Genomic DNA, 25,439 nt, shown 5'->3' with positions numbered 1-25,439 from the left:
TACAGATTCAAATATAATACTAATGGAAATTAGTTCCCAATCTGTGTGGGAGGCTCATCTCATTCATTTCATTAACTTCATAAAAACATCAACATTTTGTTTAATCAATCGTTTTTTTTCTTTTTGATTCCAATTTAGAGAATTATGCAGCTGGTACATACATACATATAGTCAGTCAGTGAGTGGCAGAGCTGGATCTAAAAAGCTATACCATCATGCTCTTGTGGCAGTAGAAGCAAATTGAAATTTCATCAAAAAATAGAAAGTTTCTTGAGGGGAATTCACTTTTAAATAATACTTGATATCATTAGCTAATTTAACTGTAAGCAGCATTTTTTTCTTGTTTATTATCCTATTATCCTATTGCTAAAACTTTAAATATGTTATTTCAAATCACCTCTTTTAATTGGGGAAATTATACTAATTTATATAATAATTAAATGTTAAAAAAGAATTAGTTCACAGATGTTTAGTGTAAGGTCATGAAGTATTTGTAGAAGTTTTTCTTGATAGCTATATAAGATCTTTGAATCTTAAGACAATGTAAATAAGTATGCATGAAAGATACTAATAAAGAAAGTGGTTCCCTTGCAACCTTTTTACTAAAATTACTATGATAATTTAAGTACTTGTACGGGAAAATAAGCAGTACAAATATGTTCTTTGTTAAAATAATGTGATTGAACTCTAAATTATGTTAATTGACAAAGGAGGAGAAATGAAATGAATAAATTCTTATTAAGAGCAGCTTTTTATATGCATTTGAGTATTTTATTTGCTAGTTATAGTGCTGTGTTCATTAATACAACAGTTTCATCCTGTAACAGTTTCAGGTAGAGTTTAAGTATTTGATTAAAGTACACTAAAGATTGTAGGTAAGTGCTTATGCTTGGTGTGTTTAATTATTTGTGTATCATTTTATTGGTTTACTAATGCACTTAATCAGGAGCTCCATAATGGAACAATCACTCAAGTCTGGCCTTGGTATAGAAGTGTATTTCAATTACAGCATTTTTTTTATAAAGCACAGCTGAGAAATAAGTAGTTTATTTTGAACTGTGTATTCCAAGGAAGGTGGTAATGTTATCCTTGTTAGTTTAATTTTTAAGATGCGTATTTTTTTAAATATTTTTCTTTATAAAGAATATAAGTTTTGTGAGTTTTCTTTGGATGATTTCTTAAGATTTTTTATTATTATTATTAAAAAAAAACAAACAAACCTGAGCTTACATTATTCTTATTTCTTAGAATTTAAGTAAGCATGCATTTTCTGTAGGCATCTAGCAAAGGAAAAATACTTCATTAAGTGATATTAATCTATAACATTTTAGACCGTTTCCTTTATTGTTGTCTGATAAAAGTGGGTGAATACATGCAAGTTGCTTTTAAGTGATTTACTGAATTTTTCTCTTTAATTAAACTTTTTATTTTGAGATAATCATAGATTCACATGCAGTTTTAAGAAATAGTGCAGAGTGATCAGGTGTGCATTTTATCCAGTTCCCCCCAATGGTAACATCTTGCACAACTACAGTATAGTATCACAACCATGATAAGACTCAGAACATTTCCATCACCAGAAGGATCCCTCATGTTGCCATTTTATAACTAAACCCACTTCCATTCCCCATCCTTAACCTCCCAGCAACTGTCAATCTTTCTCCACTTCTGTATTTTGTCATTTCAATAATGTTATATAAATGGAATTACACAGTATATAACTTTTATTGATAGACTTTCCGTTTTGTCATTATATAATGCCTTGTTCTGTAATAATTTTCTTTGCTCTGAAGTATACTTTATCTGACAGTAATATAGCCATTCTTGCTTTCCTTTGATTAATGCTTGCATCTTACTTTCAACCTGCCTTTATCTTTATGTTTGAAGTGAGTTTCTTGCAGACAGCATATACTTGGGTCATGTTTTTTAATCCACTCTGCTGATCACTGTCTTTTAATGGATATATTTAGACCATTTACTTTTAATCTATTGATAGCTAGGTTTAAGTCTGCCATTTTATTTTTGTTTTCTGTTTGTTCTCTTTGTTTTTCATTTCTCTGTTCCTTTTCTTGCCTTCCTGTGAGGTGGTTGAACATTTTTTAGCATTCTATTTTTATTTATAGTGATTCTGAATATCTCTTTGTATAGCCTTTTTTACTTATGTATACCATGTATATTGGTGGTGTCATGTTAGCACTTTGAGTAGTAAAATTTTACCATTTACCTTCCTTTTTGTCTCTTTACCCTTCCTATTTTATAATGTAATATTCTTAAGTATGTCCTGTACCTGCCTTTTAGGACTACACTAACATTATAATATTTGCTTTGACCTTCTAACATAATTTAGAAGAGGGGAAGGAAAGTCTATTGTATTTATCTGTGTTTTTCCTTACCATGTTATTTCTTCCTTCCTGATGTTCCAGGATTCCATCTTTTATCATTCCCTTTCTGTTCAAAGAACTTCTGTTAGCATTTTTTTTTTTTAGGTTAGATCTGCTGGTGACAATTTCTGTTAGTTTTCCTGCATCTGAAGATGCCTTGAATATTCCTTTATTCCTGAAGGTATTTTTGCTGTATACAGGATTCAGTGTTGATAGTTCTTTTCCTTCAGCACTTAAAAAATGTGCCACTTCCTTTTGTCTTCCGTGGTTTCTGATGAGAAAGCCTCTATCATTCTTTCTGAAAGTGCCATTTCTCACTCAGCTTTCAAGATTTTTTCTTTGTCATTAGTTTTTAGAAGTTTGACTCTGATATGTCTTGTTGTGGATATCTTTGGGTTTATGCTGTGTAGAGTTTGCTCAGTTTCTTGAATCTGTAGTTTTCTGTCCTTCGCCATATTTAAAGAGGTTTTCAGCCATTATTTCTGCAAGCGCTTCTTCATCCCTACCATCTTTCTTCTCTCCTTTCAGAGCCAAATGACGTGAGTATTAATTATTGTGTTACAGTTCCACAGATCCCTAAGGCCCTGGGTTTTTTTCTCCAGTCTATTTTCTCTCTGTTGTTCAGACTGAGTAATTTCTGTTGTTCTGTGTTTCAGTTTACTGGTTGTTTCTTCTGTCCTCCCCACCTTTCAACCCCACCCCCCCACCCCAATTCTGCTTTTGATCTCATTCATTGAGTTTTTTATTTAGGTTCTTATATTTTTCGTTGTAACATTTCCTTTTGGTCATTCTTTATATCTTCTATTACTTTGTTTAGATGTTCTCATTCTTTGCTGAGACTTACTATTTTTTTACTTGTTTCAAATATGCTCCTAATTGCTCACTGAGGCATTTTTATGATGGCTGCTCTAAAATCTTTGACAAATTTCTAACACCCCTGTCATCTCAGTGTTGACATCTATTGATTGCCTTTTTTAATTCAGTTTGGGATCTTCCTTGCTTCTGTTGTGGTGAGTGATTTTATAATGACAGCTGAACATCTTGAGTATTATGGGACTCTGGAGCTTCTTTAAATCTTCTGTTTTAGCCGGGGTTTTTTTGGCACCACTACAGCAGGAAAGGTGGGAGCACTGCCCCTCTAATATCAGGTTGAAGTAGAAGTGCAGTTTCCCAACTCAGCCTCTGTTAATACCTCAGGGAACTTGTGCTCATAGTTACCACTAGGTGAGTATGGGAATGTCGACTGCCGCTAGTCCTTCTCTGATACCTCACTGACTGGGAAGGATAAGAGTGCCTCATTAGTGCTTTGTATGTGTCTTCCACTGACACTCTGTTGGGGGTGGGAGGGATGGCCTCATTATCACTGGGTGGTTGTGCTATAATTCCTGTCTGGTAGGTCTCCTCTGACAACAATCCCAGTGGGAAGGGATAAGGTTGCCTTGTTACTAAAGGTTGAGTTATAAGTCCAAGTTCTCCATGTGGTCTCTACTGATATTACAGTGAGGCCTCGTTACCTCCTCTTGGGATGAAAGTCTCAGTCCCTAATGTACCTTCTCTGACACCACCCCAGCGAGGTTGTCTGGATGATTCATTACAGCCTGGTAAGGATGGAAGCCTTTGCTGGTAGGAGTGGAGTGGGACCATAGTTTTTCTGTGGTGTTTAGCTGCAGTAGAGTGGTTATTTTCTAAAAGTTTTCCGTCTTGCTAGGCTCTTACTTTCTTGGTCTATACTGAGCAGGTTTTTTGAGGGGGATGGGGGTGAGGGTAGGATTGTTTTATCTGCACTTGGAGTTTCTTGGTTGCTAGCTTTTCCAGTATCAGATCTTGTGCTGAAATAAAAGAAGCCTAGAGAACTCACTGTTGTGTCATTTTGGGGTCCTGAGATCCCCATCCAGTCAGGCCTTCTTCCTTTTACCTTTCAGAGTCTTCTTATGTTTGTTTTATATGTAATATTTAGGGTGTTTCATTGTACTTAGTGAATAGGGAAAAGAACATCTCCATCTTTCTGGAAGCAAAAAGTGTGTTTCCAGTAATTGGTAACAGAAATTACCTCTAAACAGTTAAATTTGATGTACATGAATATTATTGTATGATTGTGTGCTTTGTTTTTTATTTATTTTTAGGATTAAAGGAGCCCTGGTGGCATAATGCTTAAGAGCTATGGCTGCTAACCAGAAAGGCTGGCAGTTTGAATCCACCAGCCGCTCCTTGGAAACCCTAGGGGCAGTTCTGCTCTGTCTTATGGGGTTGCTATGAGTTGGAATCGACTCGACGGCAACGGGTGTGGTTTTTGGTTTTAGGATTAAATGCCTATAGACAGGTTTTATCGACAGAAACAAAGAGTTCAAAACAAAAAGCGTGCAACAAAAACATAAAGTCAACTCCTATGGATATCCATAAATAAAAAATTGAGACTTTTTCTTGACAGCACAGAGACCAACTTAATCTCTACGTTTTACCTGTCATGCTTTATTACATTTGTGTGTGTGTGTGTGTGTGTGCTGTAGTTCAAACAGTGCTCTTCTTTCTTCAGACCCTTTGGTCCAGTTACACAGTGACTAACAGTTTGTTGAGATAGTTTCCAGTTTTTAAGTAGTCTTATATTATAGGACTTGATAGACTCTGATGGTCAGGTTTTCCCTTTGGGCAATTATGGGTATATATATGTAAATATAAAACAAGCATTATATATAGCACTGAAGTGCAGTTATTGTGCTATAAAATATGAGAAAAAGCAAAGTCTTTATTCCATTTATATAGTATAATAATTTTAAATTGCCTCAACAGTAGCATTCTACAGCAGAATGTTCTCATTAATGTAGATATCTTTTAAAGTTTTCTTTGACTATAAAATATTTGGACCCTTGAGGGCCTGAATTAATCTTGGAATTGGATTTCTTTCCTTGCAGGATGAAGGTCTAGAAAACAATGAGAAGAACTTCTATGAGTCTGATGATGAAGAGAAGGAAAAGACTGACAAAAGAAAGAAGCCATATGTAATGGATCCGGACCATAGACTTTTAATTCGAAACACAAAGCCTTTGCTTCAGAGCAGGAATGCGGCGGTATGACAAAACCCTTATAAGAAATAATTCATGAATTTATTTTAAAGGTGGTTAAATGATCTAAATTCAGTAAACAAGTCTTTAATTTTTGAGTGTAATAATGGAACATTTTTTTGTTTGCTTATTTACACACCAGAAAATGTAACAGATAGTTGACAGTACAGTGTGAAATATAAGCTATAAATTTCTGGAAAGTAATGGCTAAATGCATTTTGGCCTTAAATGTTACCAAGAAGGCAGACATTAAGGTTTGGTGACAACACCTGCTTTGATCATTGTATGCCTAATGGACTTCATTTCCTTTTTTGTGGTTTTATTAATAGGCTTTTCCTAAGATAGGAGCTCAAGATGTTTCCCAGTTAATTAGATAATTCCCTACACAAAGACTATGTATATTTCTCAGTTACTTTGTGTACTGTGGTCATGGTTGACAGTTAATTGATCTCATATCAGTTCATAGTACTAGTGTCTACCTGGTAGAATTCTAAAGAGACTAAAGTATAACAAAAGCAGTTAGCATAATGCCTTGCACATAACAAATTTAAACTGGTAGTAATAGCAATTTAAAAGTATCTTCATTTGGGTGCTAATTTTGTTTTGTTTATTTGTTTGCTTTTATATCTTCTTATCTTAAACCAAACCAAACCCATTGCTGTCAAGTCGATTCCAACTCATAGCAACCCTATAGGAGAGGGTAGAACTGCCCCACAGAGTTTTCAGGGAATGCCTGGTGGTTTCGAACTGCCAACCTTTTGGTTAGCAGCCATACCACCTCTTATATTTCAGAAGAGTACGTGTGCATTATAGAAAATTAGAAAATACGGAGAAGCAAAACTAAAGAATTGAAACATCACATTCCCATTACTCACAAACCACCGTTTATCAAAAATCACTTAGTGCATTTCTTTCTAGATTTTTTTTTCCACGTAGATACACATATAGTCACATGCGTAGGTAACTATACATGTACATATATCTATTTTTTAACCAAGATAAAAATCACACTGTATATTGTAACCTCTTTTTTTGCTAGTCAATTCTCTCTACCTTTCTAGTTCTAAATCTTCGTCTTGTTTAATACCAATTTCTTTCAAATTATCCCTTATAGATAGTTTATCCAAACCTGTATCTGAATACATTGCATCTGGCTTTTATACCTTTAAACCTCTCAAGTCTAGTAGAATGTTTGTGGCTGCTTTCATAGCGTCACTTAATTCACTCTTATGTACTCTGGATTTCTAGCTAACTGGAGGTTATACCTAAAGGTTTGATGGATTCAAGTTAAACACATTCTTAATTTTTTTTTCAACTAAAAAAATTTTTAATGAATTGGTTTGCTCAAATGGTAAAAACTTTGAAAATGAGGAATTTCACTTGAATTACTTATAAGCTTTCTCGCAATATGCTTTGGATTTTAGATCTTAGAGCTTTGTACTGCTTAATTATTAGCTGAAGTCTTTATCTTACACCTACTAATTTATTTTCAAATAGTTATTTAGTAACCATCACAGTGTTAACAAAAATATTATTTCACTCATGTTGTAAAATATGTACCCTACCTTAGCCAAATGCTAGCTAAAAAAAAAAGGTAAATCTAATTTGCCACCTGAAACTGTTTTATGATGGACTATTAGTATAATTTTCTCTTTGAAATTGTTTTTATAGTTCAAATACTTACTGATCAAAAATGCTTTGAAAAGGTGAAATAGTAGTTTGGACTTTTTGTCCCAGTATGTTTTGGTATCCTGCTTATTTGATGCTGCTAAATATAGGTAATGTCTAACTTTTGAAAGATTGTGAGTAGATTTTTTCATCTTAGTCTCAAGGTACAGGAGAGACTTTCAGAATTTGTTTCAGGAATCCTAATTGGTCATTTCTGTGTAGATTGAATTGGAGATAAGAGATACTAGAAGCAGAATGTTAGGAGGCTAAATTTTAACAATCTAGATGAGGTGATGGTGACATGAATAATTAGCAATAGGGAAGTGCTTACATGATATACTTTTTTTATTAACAGGATTAATATAACTGGAAAGCCTATGGAGTAGTGTATTTTTAGTCTTTTTGGACTTTAGAGTTATGGGCTTCTACATATTAACACAGTGCCGTCGAGTCGATTCCACCTCATAGCGACCCTATAGGTCAGAGTAGAACTGCCCCGTAGAGTTTCCAAGGAGTGCCTGGTGGATTTGAACTGCAGGCCCTTTGGTTAGCAGCCGTAGCACTTAACCACTACACCACCAGGGCTTCCTTCTACATATTAGACTATAAATTTCAAAATGTGTGTATTGAAGAAACTTGAAACTCTCAGATGGGTCATTTCTGAGGGAAAAGGTCATCTAGCCCCTTTGGATTTGGGAGTGCCCTAATTCATGCATTAGAATAGATGATACGCTAAGCAGAAGCTAGAATCTTTAAAAAGCTGACATGTATAGAAAGATTCGTTTACGTTCTTGCCGATAGGATTGGACTTATTGTTTATAATAGAAAAATAATTTATCGGTAAAACACATTAAAATTAAGTTTTAGCTTTCTTTTATAGCATATACTAATACTTATTAGTCAGCTGTATGCTTTAGTATTTTTTAAAATGACTACCACCTACTTGTAGATTAGGTCAATTGTTAATTGAGATTTTCTTATTTTATAAGATTTGAAATTGGAGAGTTCTGTAATTAATCTTTGGGTCACAAGTGAAGAAGTGAGATATCCTTGATCTCAAATTCCCAAATAATGTCTGAAAGCATTAAATCAGTTTTGTCAAAAAGTACAACAAAATGCATTAGCACCTTGTAAACTGTATTTTTAAGATTTTTTCTTAGTTTCAGAAGACACTTACCTCGAGCACCCTTGTGTGCTGCATGCTGTTTAAAAGCCAGTTGCTGTCAAGTCAGCTCTGACTCGTGGCAGCCCCATGTGTTTCAGAGTAGAACTCCATAGGGTTTTTCAATGACTGATTTTTTTGTAAGTAGATAGCCAGGCCTTTCTTCTGAAGTGCCTCTGGGTGGACTCAAAACTCTGGCCATTTGGTTATCAGCCGAGTGCATTAACTGTTTGCACCACCCAGGGACTCCATATACTATTTGTTATTGTTAGCTGACATTGAGTCAGCCCTCAGTTCATGCTGATCCCGTGCATAACGGAATGAAATGCTGCCTGGTCGTATGCTATCCCCACGATCAGTTGTGGATTGGACCAATGTGGCCCATCGGGTTTTCACTGGCAGATTTTCAGAAGGAGATCACCAGGCCTTCCTAGTTCATCTTAGTCTGGAAGCTCTGCAGAAACTTGTTCAGTATCATAGCGACATGCAGGCCTCCACTGACAGTTGGGTGGTGGCTGCACAGGGAGGTACATTGGCCAGAATGAAACCCAGATCTCCTGCATGGAAGGTAAGAATTCTGCCATTGAACCACCGCTGTCCATATACTATTTAGGCACACGTAAAACTCCTGCCATATATTTGTTAGAACTTTATAGATCAAGTACAAGTAAAGTAGCATTAATATATCTTCTGCGCCAAAGACAAGATTATGTGACTTCTGTATCTCTGTCTTTGTAATCGTCACATGTGAAACTGGATTCCTACAGTGAATGGCAGGTTCGTCGTGTCGATCTGTGAACCTAAATGTAGAAGCACGTAGAGGCATGTTTTGTGACAGAGAAATTCTAATCACTCTTATGATGGTTTTGAACCAAAGACTGTCTTTAATGTTCTACATTTTGAAAAACAAAGATCATTCCAAATACTGCTTCTTTAAATGTGTTGTTTTAATAAAGTTCCTTTAATTATAACATAATTACACTGATATTTCATTACCTTGGCCTACTTGATCCTGTTATTATAAAGCATCTGGCTTCATTTGAAAAGACATACTTACAATTTTTAAAAAATTCCCAACCTTAAAACAGCAGCAGCTGCACTAGAAGGAACATGGCATTTGGAATGCCATGTTGAGCTCTGCCACATACTCACTATCAGACCTTGGGCGGGTCATTTAACATCCGTTTTCTTTTCTAAGGGCATCTTAGTTTCCTAGGGCTACCATAACAAATTGCCAAAAGTGGATAGCTTAAACACAGAAATTTACTCTCTCACAGTTCAGGAGGCCAGAAGTCCAGGATCAAGGTGCTGGCAGAATTGGTTCCTGCCATGCCTCTCCTTGCTTCTGGTGGTTGCCAGGAGTCCTTGGTGTTCCTTAACTTTTAGACATACAACTCCACTCTCTGCCTCCATCTTTACATCACCTTCTGCTTTGTGTGTCTGTGTGTGTGTTTTGTCTTATAAGAAAATATTAATTGGATTTAAGTTCCACCCTAATCCAGTATGATCTCATCTCATTCCTTACCCATCTGCGAAGATCTTATTTCCAAATAAGGTCACATTTTAAGGTTCTGAGTAGAGGTGGATTTTAGGGGATACTGTTCAACCCACTGGGGCCCTGGTGGTGCAGTGGTTAATAGCTATGGCTATTAACCAAAAGATCAGCAGTTTGAATCTATCAGGCACTCCTTGAAACCCTATGAGGTAGGACTATTCTGTAGAGTTGCACTGAGTCGGAATTGACTTGAAGGCAGTGGTGTTTTTCGGTATTCAACCTGCTGCAGAGGATAATAACAGATTTCATTTTATTTCACAGGAATTTTGTAGGGGGTAAAGGAAGTAACATGTATGAATCTATTTTGATGCTATAGAGTTCTCTAGTGTTCATAGTCTCTGTTGTTTTCATGCTTTATCTTTTAGGTGGTTATGGCAGTTGCTCAGCTCTTTTGGCACATATCACCAAAATCTGAAGCTGGCATTATTTCTAAATCACTAGTGCGTTTACTTCGTAGCAATAGGTAGGTCATGATTTTATATATGCTTTTTATTTTGTATTCCTTGAACAAATAGAATTGTCTTTGAGGCATTTTTCTCTGACTGTATTTTATCAATAAGATTTCATACTTAAGGAGATCATCATAATAGGCTTTATACAATTTATCTCAAACTTAGTGATAAATATTGAAGCTTTTTTTTTTTTTTAACTTAAAGTTCCAAGAGCTTGAAACTATTCTGTGGCCTGTCACCTATGTAGTGTATGCTGTCAGCAGTAGCCTAGTCTTAGTGTTTGATATTTCTAAGTGTGACAATAATGATGTTTGTGAGTTCTACAAGATTTGGAATCATTGAAAAATATACTGAGGTATTGTCAGACTGACTTAATCAGTTTATTATATATGATTTTATATGAAGCAATACATAAACTATGTAGTTTAGTTTATAAAAGAATTGCTGCCTTCTATAAAGTGGCAATATTTAACTACTGCAGTTTGCTCCATTTTCAGAAGAGAACTGTATCCTTAGTAACTACTTACTTGAAGTAAATGCATGTTCTTTTAATTTCCTATAGATGATAGAAAAAGGAAGGAAGGAGGGAGGAAGGAAGGACATCTATGTCTTTAATTTTAATTTCCGGTGTTTCAGCAGCTCAGGGCAACAATTCAAAAAACATCTGTTGAGTTCCTATGAGATATAATTTCAGAGTTTAAGATTAGTTTTTTGCCTTTTTGTTTTTTCTGTGTTCAAGAATGCATCTTTGTTTTAGCTGTTTAGCTTACCGTGGATCTTTTGCAATACTTAATATTTTTCTAATTAAAAATTTGCTAACAGTGTCGTTATATATAAAGATACATATTTGTTTTTGTCCTTAACTGGAACTTAGTGCCACAGCTTTAGCCCTTGACTGGCTTTTGCCTTCCTTTAGTGACGAATGAAATACTATTTTCTGTGTGTTCCTGTTCTCGCCTGTCTTTATACATAGCCATGCTTTTCTCTGTTATCAGTTCAATGTTTTTTTCTTTTTTTATTGCTGGTTAAAGAGAAGTCAGAAGGTTCTGCAATGAGCCGTCACATGAAGCTTTATACCATGTTTAATATTATCTTTGTTTCTTAGATATTTGGGCATTAAAATAACATGATTTTTTAATCTGGCCTTTGACTCTTAGCAGGATTGTGTTATAGAATAAAGCCACTGATCAGTTTATACTAATGCTACGGTTATATTTACCTCAGTAGCCGTACAAATACTTCACTTGCAGGTGTTCAGAGTAACTACAGTATTGACTTTATACCTTACAAATACAGTACTATAAAGTTCGTTTTAACTTTTTCTCCTGATAAATCTAATTTATTAGTAGTTATAGGAAAAAAATGTGTTTAAAAAGCAGGCATAAATATCTAAGATTTCTTAAAAACTTTTTGATATTACATTTAAGAGTTCCATTCAGTGTGAAATTTATTGCTGATTATTTTTCTTTAGTGTACTGTTTACTCAAAAGATATTTTATTGGAAAATATACCCAGTGAAACTTCTTCTTTAATTCCTAGGGAGGTGCAGTATATTGTCCTACAGAATATAGCAACTATGTCAATTCAAAGAAAGGTATGTCCATTGTGAACACATAATTTAAGGGAAGAATGAAAAAATTAGTACCACAAATGCATTTATATATGTTATTTTTATAATTTAGGGTATGTTCGAACCTTATCTGAAGAGTTTCTATGTTAGATCAACTGATCCAACTATGATCAAGACACTGAAGGTATGTATGCTTTTATTTTTCAGATCTGTAACCCGTTTGCTTTGAAGAAATATTGCTAAAGCTTCGAGCATTTTCAGAATGGAGCCTTGCTTTTTAAAATATAGCTACATTTAAGAATTTTCTTTGTACTTTCCTTACTGTATTATTATACATTAGTTTTGTGCAACTTTGTGGCAGCATAAAAGTTAAGACATACTGTCTATGCCTGTGTATACTGGAGATAAGCAAGTAAATAGATAAAATCACTATCCAACTGTGCTTTTTAAATTATACATGTTTGAATGGAGTGTTGTGGAAAAACAGAAAGGTAGGGCTAATTCTTTGGGATATTCAGAAAAAACTTTTGTGGAAAGATGATGTTTGGATGGGCCTTAAAAAAATAACATTTTTGTGAATTTTTTGTCGTTAGTTGGTAGGTTGCCTAGGAGGTTGGAGGTTTGGGAATAGGGAGAAAGCAGTTTATGTTAACACAAAGAATTACTATGAAAGAGTGTTGTGTTTGCGGAAGATAACTGTGGCCTAGTGTGCAGTTAGCAATATAAAGCTATAATAATTAAAACAGTGTGCTATTTACATAGATAAATAAGTGAAATAGACTAGAGAGCCTGGAAACAGACCTGTGCATGTGGAAATTTAAAATATAATAGAGGGAAAAGAATGGAATATTCAATAAATATTTGAATAAATGGTTATCGCATGGAAACTGAGTTTAATGGTAAGGAAATCGAAGACGTCAAAGTTGAGGGATATTTTACAAAATAGCTAGTTTGTAATCATCAAAAGTACCAAGACCGTGAAGGACAAAAGAAAGACTGAGGAACTGTTTTAGACTAAGGAGACTAAACAGACAGCTAAATACAATACGTAATATTTACCTAGAAACCATATGGGGCGGTTCTACTCTGTCCTAAAGGGTCACTATGAGTCAGAATGGACTCAACGGCAGTGGGTTTAGTTTTTACTGGATCCTTATTATATATTATTGAGACAATTAGTGAAACTTAAATGAGGAGGATTATATGGAAGTAATAATGACTCATTGTTAATTTTCTGATTTTGTCAGTTGTATTATGATCTGTAGGAAAATGTTCTTATTTGTGGGAAATATGCACCAAGTATTTGGGGATGATGCCGCTTTAGGTTGGCAACCGTAGTTTCAAATGGTTCAGAGGAAAACAGTTTGTAGTGGCAACTTTTCTGTAAGTTTGATACTGTTTTAAAAAACTACAAAAAATTAAAATATTCTCATTGAAATAAAACATCAAGCCATGATCTGGGAGAAATATTCCCTATATATATATTTTTATATATGAAAAATGGCTTGTATCCAGAATATATAAAGAACTTCTACAATTCAATAATAAAAAGATAACCCAATTTTAAAAAGGTGTGAAGATTTAACAGTTTAGTCATAAAAAAGATACCTGAATAGCCAAAGCACTTTTGAAAGATTAGGAAAATGAAAAATTTCCTGGCTCATTGAGGAACCACTACATGTCCACCAGATAGTAAATTTAAAGGATTGAGATATCAGGTGTCTATAAAGATACGGATTAACTGAAATTCTCATATGTTACTAGTGGAAGTATAAAATGGTAAAACCATTTCAGAAAACTAAGAGTCTCATAAAGTTTAAATACACACCTACCCAATGCATTTGTATTCTTGGCCGTGTACCCAAGAGAAATGAATTTATTTCCCACAAAAAGACTTGTGTGAGATTATCCAGAGCAATTTTATTCATAAAAGCTCCAAACTGGAAATAACTTAGGTATCCATATTAATTAATTCCTCCTTTCTGTTGTTAGTGTGCTGAAAGTTTTTCTCATATCCATATACCTAAGTTATGCAAATTACTAATGAAAAAATGAACTTATGTACTCAATATGTACATAATGTGTACTCAGAAACATGCTGAGTGAAAATAAACCAGTCACGAGAGTACATACTGCATTATTTTACTTACATAAAATTCAAGAACAGACAAAAAGTAATCTATGTTGATCAAATTAGGATACTGGTTGCTTGTGTGGGAGGAATTAACAGGACAGGGCCATGAAGGAAGTCTTTGGGGTGATTTTATTTTGGTTAATAGTCGTATTGGTGTAAATACATTTGTTAAAATTCATCAAGGGGTATACTTAAGACTTCTACATTTTATTATATCTCAGTTTTTTTAATTTGATATAATTTTTATAAAACGAATAGCGAATGCTGTGTTTTTTTTATTTGTAAGTATATTTGTATGTGCTACGAGCATGGAGAAAACTATAGATTCATACACAATAGATTGTAAATGTTACGATGGGTCAATGGCGGGCAATCAATTAAAACAGAAAAAGATACCACTAAAAATGTTCATCTTTTTCCCTTATGAATATCTCTTTATTTCAAGCATAAGTTGTTGGAAAAACCATCCTTTTTCTTGCCTGCTTGCACTGATTTGAGCCTCTAGTACACTGTTGAGTATGAGTGGCGAGGTAGACATTTTTTTCTTGTTCCCAGCCTTAAGGGGGAAAGCATTCTTTTACCAGTAGTTTTTTTATGTTAGCTATAGGGTTTTCATGGATTCTTCTTGTCAGAGTGAGCAAGCTCCTTTCTGTTGTTAGTGTGCTGAAAGTTTTTCTCATGAATGTAGGATGTGTTCTCTGCATCAATTGAGGTGACCATATGATTTTCTTTCCCTGCTTTTTTCTGCCAATGTGATGTATAACACTTATACGTTTTCAAATGTGAAATTAACCCTGCATTCCTAGAGTCAGCCTCATTAGGTCAAGATATGGTCACTGCTGAATTTCATTTGCTAATTTTTTATTTTTGTTTTAGCATAGTTGTAGATTTATAGAAAAGTGCAAGAATATTAGAGTTCCTGTGTTATCCTACACCGGGTTTCCCCTGTTGTTAACTGATGTGCTAACATTTTGTTGAGGATTTCTATGGCTATGTTCATGAGGGCTATTGGTCCATCATTTTCTTTTCTCATAATGTCGTTGTCTACTTTTGGTATCAGACATTGCTGGCCTCAAAATGAATGGGGAAATGATTGTTCTCTGTTTTCTCGAGGAGATTGTATAGGTTTTGCATTATTCCTTTCTTAAGTGTTTGATAGAGTTCACAGATAAAGCCATCTAGGCCTAGAGTTTTATTTTTGGGGGGAAAGTTTTTACTTTGGATTCAACTTTTAAAATAGATATAAGATGACTCGTATTTTCTGTATCAATTTTCATAGTTTGTGCACATTTGTCCGTTTAATATATATTGTTGAGTTCATTGGCACAAAGTATTCATATTTCCTTATTGGCCTCTTTTTTTTTTTTAATTTTATTGTGATAAAAAATATATAAATAAACAATTTTAACCATTTCAGTCACATTAATTATATTCACAGTGTTGTGCAGCCATCACCACTATTTCCAAAACTATTTCATCACCCCAATAGAAACTCAGTACCCATTTAGCAATATACCCCATTTCTACCTTCCCATATCTCTCAGTTACCACTGATCTATTTCTGTCTCTGCATTTGCCTATTCTAGTTGTTTAATATAAGTGGGATCGTACAGTATTTGTCCTTTCATGATTGACTTATTTCATTCAGCATACTGTTTTCAGGTTTCATTCATGTTGTAGCATGTATTTGAACTTTAATTCTCTTTATGGGTGAATAATATTCCATTATATGCATGTACCACATTTTGTTCATTCGTTTGTCTGTTGATGGACACTTGGATTTTTTCCCCCTTTTGACCATTGTGAACAATGCTGCAGTGAACATTGGTATTATAAGTATCTGTTTACATTCCTGCTTTCCTACCTATTAGTGGAATTGCTGGATCATATGGTAATTTTATGTTTAACTTTTTGAGGAACTGCCAAACTGTTTTGCACAGTAGCTGTACCATTTTACAATCCCATCAGCAATGGACAGGGATTCCAGTTTCTCCACATCCTTGCCAACACTTGTAATTTTCAGGTTGTTTGATCATAGCCATCCTAGAGAGGTGAAGTGGTATTTCGTTATGGTTTTGATTTGCATTTCCTTAATGGCTAGTGATGTTGATCATCTTTTCATGTGCTTATTGGCCATTCATATTTCTTTGTTGAAATGTCTATTCAAGTTCTTTGCCCATTTTTTGATTGGGTTTTTTGTCTTTTTGTTGTTAAGTTGTAGGAGTTTCTAATGTATTTTGGATATTAGACACTTACCAGATACATGGTTCCGAATTTTTTCTTCCAATCTATAGGTTGTTTCTTCACTTTGCTGATAAAGTCCTTTCATGCAAAAAAGTTTCTAATTTTGATGAAGTCCAGCTTATCTGTTTTGTGTTTTGTTGATTGTGCAAACTAGATCCCAAAGCATTACAAAATTCCTGTGTTTTCTTCTATGAGTTTTATGGTTTTAGCTCTTATATTTAGGTCCTTGATCCATTTTGAATTAATTTTTGTGTATTCTATGAGGTAAAGATCTAGCTTCATTCTTTTGCATGTGGAAATCCAATTGTACTAACACCTTTTATGAAAGAGACTATTCTTGACTCATTGAATAAATTTATCACCCTTGTTGAAAATTAATTGATGAACTGGTTTATTTCTGAACTTTCAGTTCTAGTCCATTGGTCTATGTGTCTGTCATTATGCCAGCATCAGACTTTTAATTACTGTTACTTTATAGTATATCTTGAGACTAGGAAGTATAAGTTCTCCTACTTTGTTCTTCTTTTTCAAGATTGCTTTGGCTATTTGGGGCCACTTTCAAGTCCATAAATATTTTAGAATTCACTTTTCCATTTCTGCAAAGGAAGGCTCTTGGAATTTTGTTGGGGATTGCATTGAATCTGTAAATTAAATCTATAATGCATTGACATTTTAACAATATTAAGTATTCCACTTGATGAACATGGAATGGCCTTCCATTTCTTTAGGTCTTCTTTAATTTCTTTCAGTAGTGTTTTTGTACTTCTCATTAGTTTTTCACTTCCTTGGTTAAATTTATTCCTAGGTATTTTATTATTCTTTCTTTTTTTATGCATTTATCTTTAACCTATCTATAATCTTTATATTTAAATAGGATTTCTTATAGTCAGCATATAGTTGAGCCATGCTTTTTTATGTAGTCTGACAATATCTGCCTTTTAATTGAAGTGTTTAGACCAATTACTTTTAAAGTAATTATTGATATGAGTGTGTTTATATCTACATCTTGTATTTTGTTTTTTGTCTGTCCTATCTGTTCTTAGTGCCCTTTTTTCTTCTTCTTGCCTTCCTTTGGACTAATTGAATATTTTATGAGTAAAAACACGAAATACTTTAGCAAGCCTATTATGGTTAGATTTTTAGTTGCATAGTTCTTATATATTTAAATCCAGGAAAGAGAATTAAAATTTCTAAATATTTGGCATGGTAGGATACAGGAGAACAAATCAAGAGAATTAATAGGTGCCTGGAAAATAGAGGTATTACATTGAGGGCAAGTTATTTTCCAACTTTATTAATAAAAGAAGAGTAGCTTAAATTGTTTAGGTCAATTAAATGTAAATTATAAAGTTGGGATAAATAATTAGCGAAGTTCACCATGCAAACTAGGTCCCAAAGCATTACTCCTATGTTTTCTTTTAAGAGTTTTGTGGTTTTAAATCTTACATTTAGGTCCTTGATCGATTTTGAAAAAATTTTCATACATGGTATGAAGTATGGATCTGCCATCATTCTTTTGCTTCTGGAAATCCTACCATCCCAAATATTTAGATATTTTAATTCTCTCTTCCAAATTTATGTGTATAAGGAATGTGCAGCTAAATGTAGGATTCACTTTTTCCTAATTTTTGTTAACAAGCTATGTAATTATTTAGAGCCCTAGTGGAGTAGTGGTTAAGAGCTCGGCTGCTAACCAAAAGGTCAGCAGTTCAAATCCACCAGCTGCTCCTTGGAAACCCTATGGGGCAGTTCTTCCCTGTCCTGTAGGCCCACCATGAGTCAGAGCAAACTTGATGGCAGTGGGGTTTATATAATTATCTATTATTTATTAATAAACAAAGGAAGACAAAGCTGTCCTAAAGAGTATAATGCCTTACAATATTTGCGATGTGATTTAAAAAAAAAACTGAAATTACCTTTCTATTCAATGGCCAACCAGCCTTTATTAAATGTATCATTAAAAAAAAAATTTACTGTGGTAAAATGTATGTAACAAAAACTCTTTTCTTTCTGCCATAGCTTGAAATTCTGACAAACTTGGCAAATGAGGCCAATATATCGACTCTTCTTCGAGAATTTCAGGTTTGTGTACAAGGCTAATTATAAAATAACTTCTAGAGCATATGTTCAATCTTAAACTAAATATGTATTTTTTTCAATTTAGAAATATGTAATTGTATAAATAAAACAGTGATGTGGGACAAGATTGATAACTAAGAAATTTATAAGATTTCAGAAATGGACATTAACTGCAAATTTATTATTTAAGGGAGATGTAATAGTATTTCCATTCATATTTTCAAAGAATTTGATAGACTTGTTTATAACCCTGCCTCTCCTTGCTAGAAGTGATGTTAGTGGTAAGGATACCATGTCACTGTGTTGTCATCAACAAAAGCTGTTTCTGTGCTCTGCACTCATGATAATGACTTACTTTCTTCCTTGGTTGTCCCTATTTGATATACCTATTACTTTTTTAGACTCTGTCCCTTAACCTTATGGTTAGCTAGGAAAGAAAAAAAAAAAGTCATAATTTTTGTTGTTGTTTTGATTTATTGCTGATGAATGAGATACCTCCCAGTTCCATACTCCCAAAAATGTTTTTCAGAAATTACCTCATGGGTATTATGCCTTTTGTGATAGAAGGGTCAGCTCTGAAGACTTAGTGGTGGAGCATAGCAGTAGGAAACCTCATATAAGTATTAAGAGTTTTACATCCCACCAGCAATTTTCTTAACAAAAATATACCACATGCCACATACTAATCACAGGTAGAGTTTTTATCAACCCCTAACTTTTATCCTTATTTTACTACCATAATCCTTATATAAGTCCTTATTGTATTTCTTTTAAGCTATACAGATAACTATGTTTCTGTTTAGCTATATGATTTTATACACTGCTTTGAATATTATTGTGTGCCCATAATTTATAATTTCAAAACTGGATTATTGTGTGTTTCATGGTGTGTTTTTTTCCTAGAAAAATTCCATATAAAATTAGTATGTTTCATAGGTACACACTCATCTTATATTCTTAATGCCAGAAAATACACTGTCTCAAGTTCTTACCCAATAAATCACAGTTTTAGAACATCGTTTGAATTTTATTTTTACTTCATTCTTACAATTTTTTCCCCTGTTGTCCTGTATAATTTCTTTGGGGGTCCTTTGCTGTCTACTTTCTGTTTATGCCAAGTCTGATGTTATAGGTAGGGGGTCTCATGTAATTTTATGCAATTGTTTAGGTACACAGAGGTGACACACTGGGCTTGTTTCAGAATATTGGTGATCCAATCATTTTATTTAACATCAGAATATTTAATAAGGTCCATTTTTTTAGTCAAACTTATTAATAAACACTTTCTTCATATGTCTGTGTATACATCTTATTTATGTGTTTATGTGTCATATTCATAGTTGTGTACAGTTTGCATATAATAATAACTGAGAAAAATTAGAGACTTTCTAAAGACTCACATATATGAAACATAATAAAATATATATGTAATTTTTTTTAATTGAGGAATTAGAGATTCAATTTTGGAAACAGTCTTCAATACAATTGGTCTTGCCTAATTCTGTTTCAAAAAAAACCCAAGATCAATTCTATTTAAGCAAGACCAGTTCTGTTTAGGCAAGGCCTATTGTATTGAAGATTGTTTTCAAAATTGAATGTCTAATTTCTCAACTAAAAAAAATTACATGTATATTTTTATTGTACATGTTTCATATATGTGAGTGTTTAGAGGGTTTACTTGTTACTTTTTTAAACATTAATCACCTTCTTTGTACCCTTTTCACTAAATCTGTATATTTTTTAGATATCCTCAGATTTTCTTTCCCATTTGTCATTTAGGCAACATTTGAATGTATTTCTTTTTGCATTTTAGATAACCAACCATGTTTTAATTCTACATTATGTACTTGTTGCTTGAAGTTGGGAATTTTTTTTTAAATTTTAGTTGAAAATAGGATTTTAAAAGCAAAAATACAAATATGCATACTAAAAGTACATTAATTTCTGTAAACAATGAAAGCTTAGTTTTTAAATTAGGAAAGTTTTAACCAAAGTGAAATTCTTTAGGGTTATTATAAATTTTGTAAAGTCTTTTTAATTTCTGATAGTTAAATCAATGATATATTTCTTTTATTGCTAAGTTGTATACACATACAGTTTATGTTTTAAAGCATACTTTTAAAGAAAATCTGTTATAAAAATATGGTATTTTGCAAATCGCATAATTCTAAAGTCTTTATTGAAATGTAGCTCACTCTAGCTCATGTTACAGTTTTACTACCATTTGTATACCATTTTGAGAATAAAACGTTTGTCAGAAGCATAGATATAGGTCCTTTTTCTCCTCTCTCAATTTTTAGATTCAGTGTCTCTGAAAAAGAGACCCTTTCTTTCATAGATTCACAGACGCTGCTGGTTAAATGGACTGAAACCTCCAAAGAGAGAGTTCTCATCATCTCTGTCAACCTTGCACTTAAACTAATTGCTGTCTTCGGGTGACTGCTCCCCACTATCTATTTTGGAGTCACAAGCCACTGTGGCCACAGTTGATTGAACCTGGCTTGAAAATGTGCCTCTTCTATAGGCACACTCCTTAAGTAAAAAACAAAATCAAGTTAAGCTGAGCCATCAGTTGGACCTCCTCCTTTGCTTATAGATGAGGTTACATATTTTAGAATGTTTAGATATTGGCAAAGATGAATGTAATAGGGTTTTTTTGTTCACTTGATAGTACCAATGTGTAAACTAATCAAAATAATATTTTTTTAGACATATGTGAAAAGCCAGGATAAACAATTTGCAGCAGCCACTATTCAGGCTATAGGCAGGTGTGCAACCAACATCTCAGAAGTCACTGACACGTGCCTCAATGGCCTGGTGTGTCTGCTGTCAAACAGGGATGGTAAGTCCACAGTGTCATGTTATTTTCAAGTAATTTATAATTCACATATTCTTCTTGGTATGATTGGCAAGTTTTAACATTTTTTTAACATTGCATTTTAGTTTTTCCTGTATGTTAATAGTGTGGTCTCAATGAGTAGCCTTTTATCTTTGAAATACACTCACAGACACACGCAGAGACATATGCTTTTAAAAATTAAGTAAATAATTGGGAAACAGTATTTGTCTTCCCTACATACGACTAAGAGAGTGTAATTTGTTTATTTTACTTGACAATTTACTCAACTTCTTTGTACCCTTTCCACAAAGGTTCTATCATACTGCTTTTTAATGGCATATAAGTCGTGTGTAATATTGGTTCACCTGCAGAGGGTGCTAAAAGCAGGCAAATAACTTTATAACATGGGGAAGTTGCTAGATTAAAAAGTATGTTTGTTAAATGTGTACCTTCAGAGTTTAGTTCCCCCAAAATTCACCTAATAATTTTATATTTACCTAGAATTAAGAGTCATTAATTTGGAACAGTTTCATGTTTTTAAGCTAAACGGTAAACATTCTGTAAAACTGGAGAGGCAATATCCAGTAAAACCTGTAATCTAGATTTCATACTGTTTTGTGGTTAAATGTCAGTTATTGCTAGGGATGTGGCTTTAGAACAAATGAGACCATCTGGAGAAAGAAGAAAAAAAAAAGAATAAACTTTTATGTTTAAAATAATTTATTTAGAGGAATTGTAATTGTGTATTTGGTTAAAATAAGAGATTCTTTTTAGGAAAAAGAATGATCTATATAAAATCATTGAAATTGTAGAATTCTAAGTACATTTATGTCATGTTGCATATACACAGGCATATATGACATAGCAACCATGAGATGAAACATGATAAAATTGGTTATTTTTACATTTTATTTGAAATATAACTTTTCACTGCGAAAGCTATGTTATCCTTAATTATCTATTATTTGAAATGTTGTAAATCCGTCTTATAAAAAAATTAAAATATATCTGAAATAGCATTGATTTTTATTGTGAACACAGAAGTAAAATTATAAACTTTCACCTTTAAATGCAAGATATTTTGTTGGCTAGAAAACATTTTTCAACATGCAGTATTAAAACTCCAAATTAATGGCCAAAAAAATTATCAGTGAAATAGATTTTTTAAATAATGCCATCCGTTTTATCTATAACATCCTTTTTGTTTCTGTTTCTATGTCACATTTTAAAAATATGTTTTTATTTTTCTGTATCTTTAATAATGGCTTTCTATTTGACTAAATAAAATATACTCCTTGGGAAAAAATTTCCAGAACATTAAAGATTATGAACCAGGGCATACCAGGGTAATTTTTCTTTTAAAATTTAATTTCATGCATAAAGCACCAGAAATTACTTAGAATGCTGATTAGCTCTTTCAGATACAAAATAAACTCAAGGTTTCTCGATTTTATTTTTGACCCTTTCTTCTAATGTAAAATTTTCAAGCTGTGGGTTTTAAAGCAATTATTTCTACTTCAGCTTTGTAGCACATTAATTTTTAAAAAATATTTTTTATTGACTTTGATGTAAAAGATGAATATTCTGCCCCTGTAATACTTTTAAGGGAACAATAGATTGTTTTGTCATTAGCTAATGAAAAACTAATATAATCTATCATCACTCTTAAAATGTAGGAAGATTTACTAAGTTAATCTCTGGTATTTTACGTTGAGGCTTTTGTTTTTAGTAAATCATAACTCTCTTCATAGCTATGGGGTTTTATCTTCCATTTGACTATTTAAAAACATAAAATTGTATTGTTTAGGTTCTGGTTGCATAATCATCAGTAGCCAATAATACCTGATTCATTATCTCTTTATCATATATGCTATGCCTTCATAGTTGGAAATCTGGCTCAAAAAAGCTGAGAGGTAAAAGAAATAAAGAGAAAACTTATATTAAAATTAGTAACATTAAAGGAAGTAGTAATTTTTTTACTTTAAAATGGCCAGTCCTGACAACAGAGACCGTTTCTATTAAAAGACCTTCTTTTAGGGACAGACATCGTGGAGCAGGCCTTCGTTTCTGTAAAATCTGTAAGATCCTTTGAGGCTGGGAGAATTTGTGATTCTCTGATTCTTGTGGTGAACTGAGTCCATTCTCCTTGATAATACATCCCGAAACCTCAGGGGCTACATTTAAACCTCACTGCCTTTAGTCATATTTAACATACTCCTCTTAGAACTGTGGGCTTTTGGGTTTTATTTGTTTTTTTATTGAACGTTGATGGCTCCCTTCTTGGCGTGGGGAGGACCTTTCTAAGAAGACTTGACGCTTTTCCTATAACAGTCCAATGTCACTATCTAAGATTAATTTGAGAAACAAATTTCTTAAGGACCTTCAAGAGAAGTCTACATTTAAATTGACATTGACTTTGAATAATTTAATTTTCTAAAGCAGTTTATTTCAGGCTGTAAACTGACAAAAAATAGGGCTCAAAGGATTGGGGCAGAGGACTTTTAAGGTTTTTTTTGTTTTGTTTATAATTCAGTAAATAATTATTGATGACTTTAATCAGTGGAGATACTCAGTAAATTTTGAATAGACAAGAAGGATATTTATTAAGCCTATAAAATGTTCCTGCCCTCACAGAGAACTCACAATCTAATGGAAGGAGAAAGTCATATAAAACAAGTATAGTGTAGTCTCCTCATATACTGACCACTTACTCTATTGCTTAAATGCAGAACCAGACCTGTGTCTGAATACTGATGTTATCTTGAGTAAACTATTCCATCCCCCTGTGCTCCAGATTCTTCATTTGTAAAACGGGAATAATAGTAGAATATACTTCCTAGAGTAATAACCATTAAGTTCTGTTGGGGATAGGGAGGAAGCTAAGAAACGTACAGATCATGGGGCCATTTTTTGCCTTTGGTGGAGTAGCACCGTAGTGCTAAGGTTTTTGGAAACCAGGAGTAGCTGAAGAAAAAACAGAGTGAAATTATGTGAAGGAAATGAGACGGCACCTGCAGTAGGCAGAATGATGCCCCCACAAAAGGTGTTTAATAATGTTTACATAAGATTTACTCCATAAGGTTAGGTGCTGAAGCTGCATATATTACATTTCTCTATCAGTGATACCAAATAACATAACTATGGGCCAGTGATTAGCCCTTTTGGTGTGATAACTCAGTCTTAGAGTTCCAGTTTGAGGCTCTGCTTCCTGCAGCCACTCTAAGTACCAGTTACTATATCAGTTAAGGCCATGGCAAGAAACAGATGGTACACTCAGAAGGGGTGATTGAGGAGAATTTAATGAAGGTGCCATTTATAAAGTGTGGACAGGATTAAGGGAAAACAACAAGGTATGCTGAAACACCCTGAGACTAGCAAGAGTGTAAGGGGAATCTTTACCATCTCTAGGATCGAATTGGTTGGTGAGGAGTGGGAGCAGTTACCAGGCACTTCAGGAGAGAGGCACTGACAGGAACTGAGGCCTTCAGTAAAGGAATGCAAGCACTGCCAGAAAAGCCTTTTCCCAGAGAGGCCTGGCTGGGAGGGATAACCTCCTCCTCACCCAAAAATAAACAACCAAACCTGTTGCTGTTGAGTCGATTCCAACTCATACTGACCCAATAGGACAGAGTAGAACTGCCCCCATAGGGTTTCCAAGACAGTAAATCTTTACAGAAGCAGACTGCCCTATCTTTCTCCCAAAGAGTAGCTGGTGGATTCAAACCACCAACTTTGTGGTTGTCAACTGAGCAATTAACCGCTGCGCCAGCGGAGCTTCTTGGCAGGGAGGGATCCAGGATAAAAGTAATCTCTCCTCCGTCCTTCTGGTCTCCTGTTGGTGCCTCCTATTGGCTAAGCCAGGGCAAGGAAATCTGGTTGATGGAGTCCACAGAGGTTAGCCTCTACAGACAGAGGTGGGTGAAAAAAAGCAGAGAGTGGATTTATGGGACATATGGAGACAATCCACTTTACAATCTCAGATCTTTCTGCCTCTGAAGTCCATGCTTTCTACAGTAACACCTTTCCTGTTACTAATAATCTTGACTACTCACTTAAAAATACCTAAAATATTGTTTAGATTGTAGGTATTTGATTTCCCCTGTATAATTGATAAGGAGCTCTGGTGCACAGTGGTTAAGTGCTCAGCTGCTGAGAGGTCCTTGGTTCAAACCCACCAGCCACTCCATGGAGAAAGATGTGGCAGTCTGCTTCTGTGAAGATTTACAGTATTGGGAACTCTATGGGCAGTTTTACCCTGTCCTATAGGGTTGCTATGAGTCAGGATCTTTTCAACAG

The 25,439-nt window shown here is 33.9% G+C and overlaps 1 protein-coding gene across 3 annotated transcripts in view; it reads left to right on the top strand.

The window, feature by feature from the left end:
* AP3B1 (adaptor related protein complex 3 subunit beta 1) overlaps positions 1 to 25,439 on the top strand; it is a 278,558-nt gene that overhangs the window by 127,826 nt on the left and 125,293 nt on the right. For all 3 annotated transcript variants that reach the window (XM_003408109.4, XM_064273483.1, XM_064273482.1), the window contains 6 exons: positions 5,291 to 5,446; positions 10,191 to 10,288; positions 11,817 to 11,871; positions 11,960 to 12,031; positions 18,245 to 18,307; positions 21,014 to 21,146. In XM_003408109.4, coding sequence (XP_003408157.2) covers positions 5,291 to 5,446; positions 10,191 to 10,288; positions 11,817 to 11,871; positions 11,960 to 12,031; positions 18,245 to 18,307; positions 21,014 to 21,146 — 577 coding nt within the window. The remainder of the gene's footprint in view (positions 1 to 5,290; positions 5,447 to 10,190; positions 10,289 to 11,816; positions 11,872 to 11,959; positions 12,032 to 18,244; positions 18,308 to 21,013; positions 21,147 to 25,439) is intronic.

This window comes from Loxodonta africana, chromosome 2, assembly GCF_030014295.1.
Source record: "Loxodonta africana isolate mLoxAfr1 chromosome 2, mLoxAfr1.hap2, whole genome shotgun sequence".
NCBI lineage: Eukaryota > Metazoa > Chordata > Mammalia > Proboscidea > Elephantidae > Loxodonta > Loxodonta africana.
The sequence above is the reverse complement of the archived record's forward strand: the minus strand, read 5'-3'. Positions and strand labels throughout refer to the sequence as shown.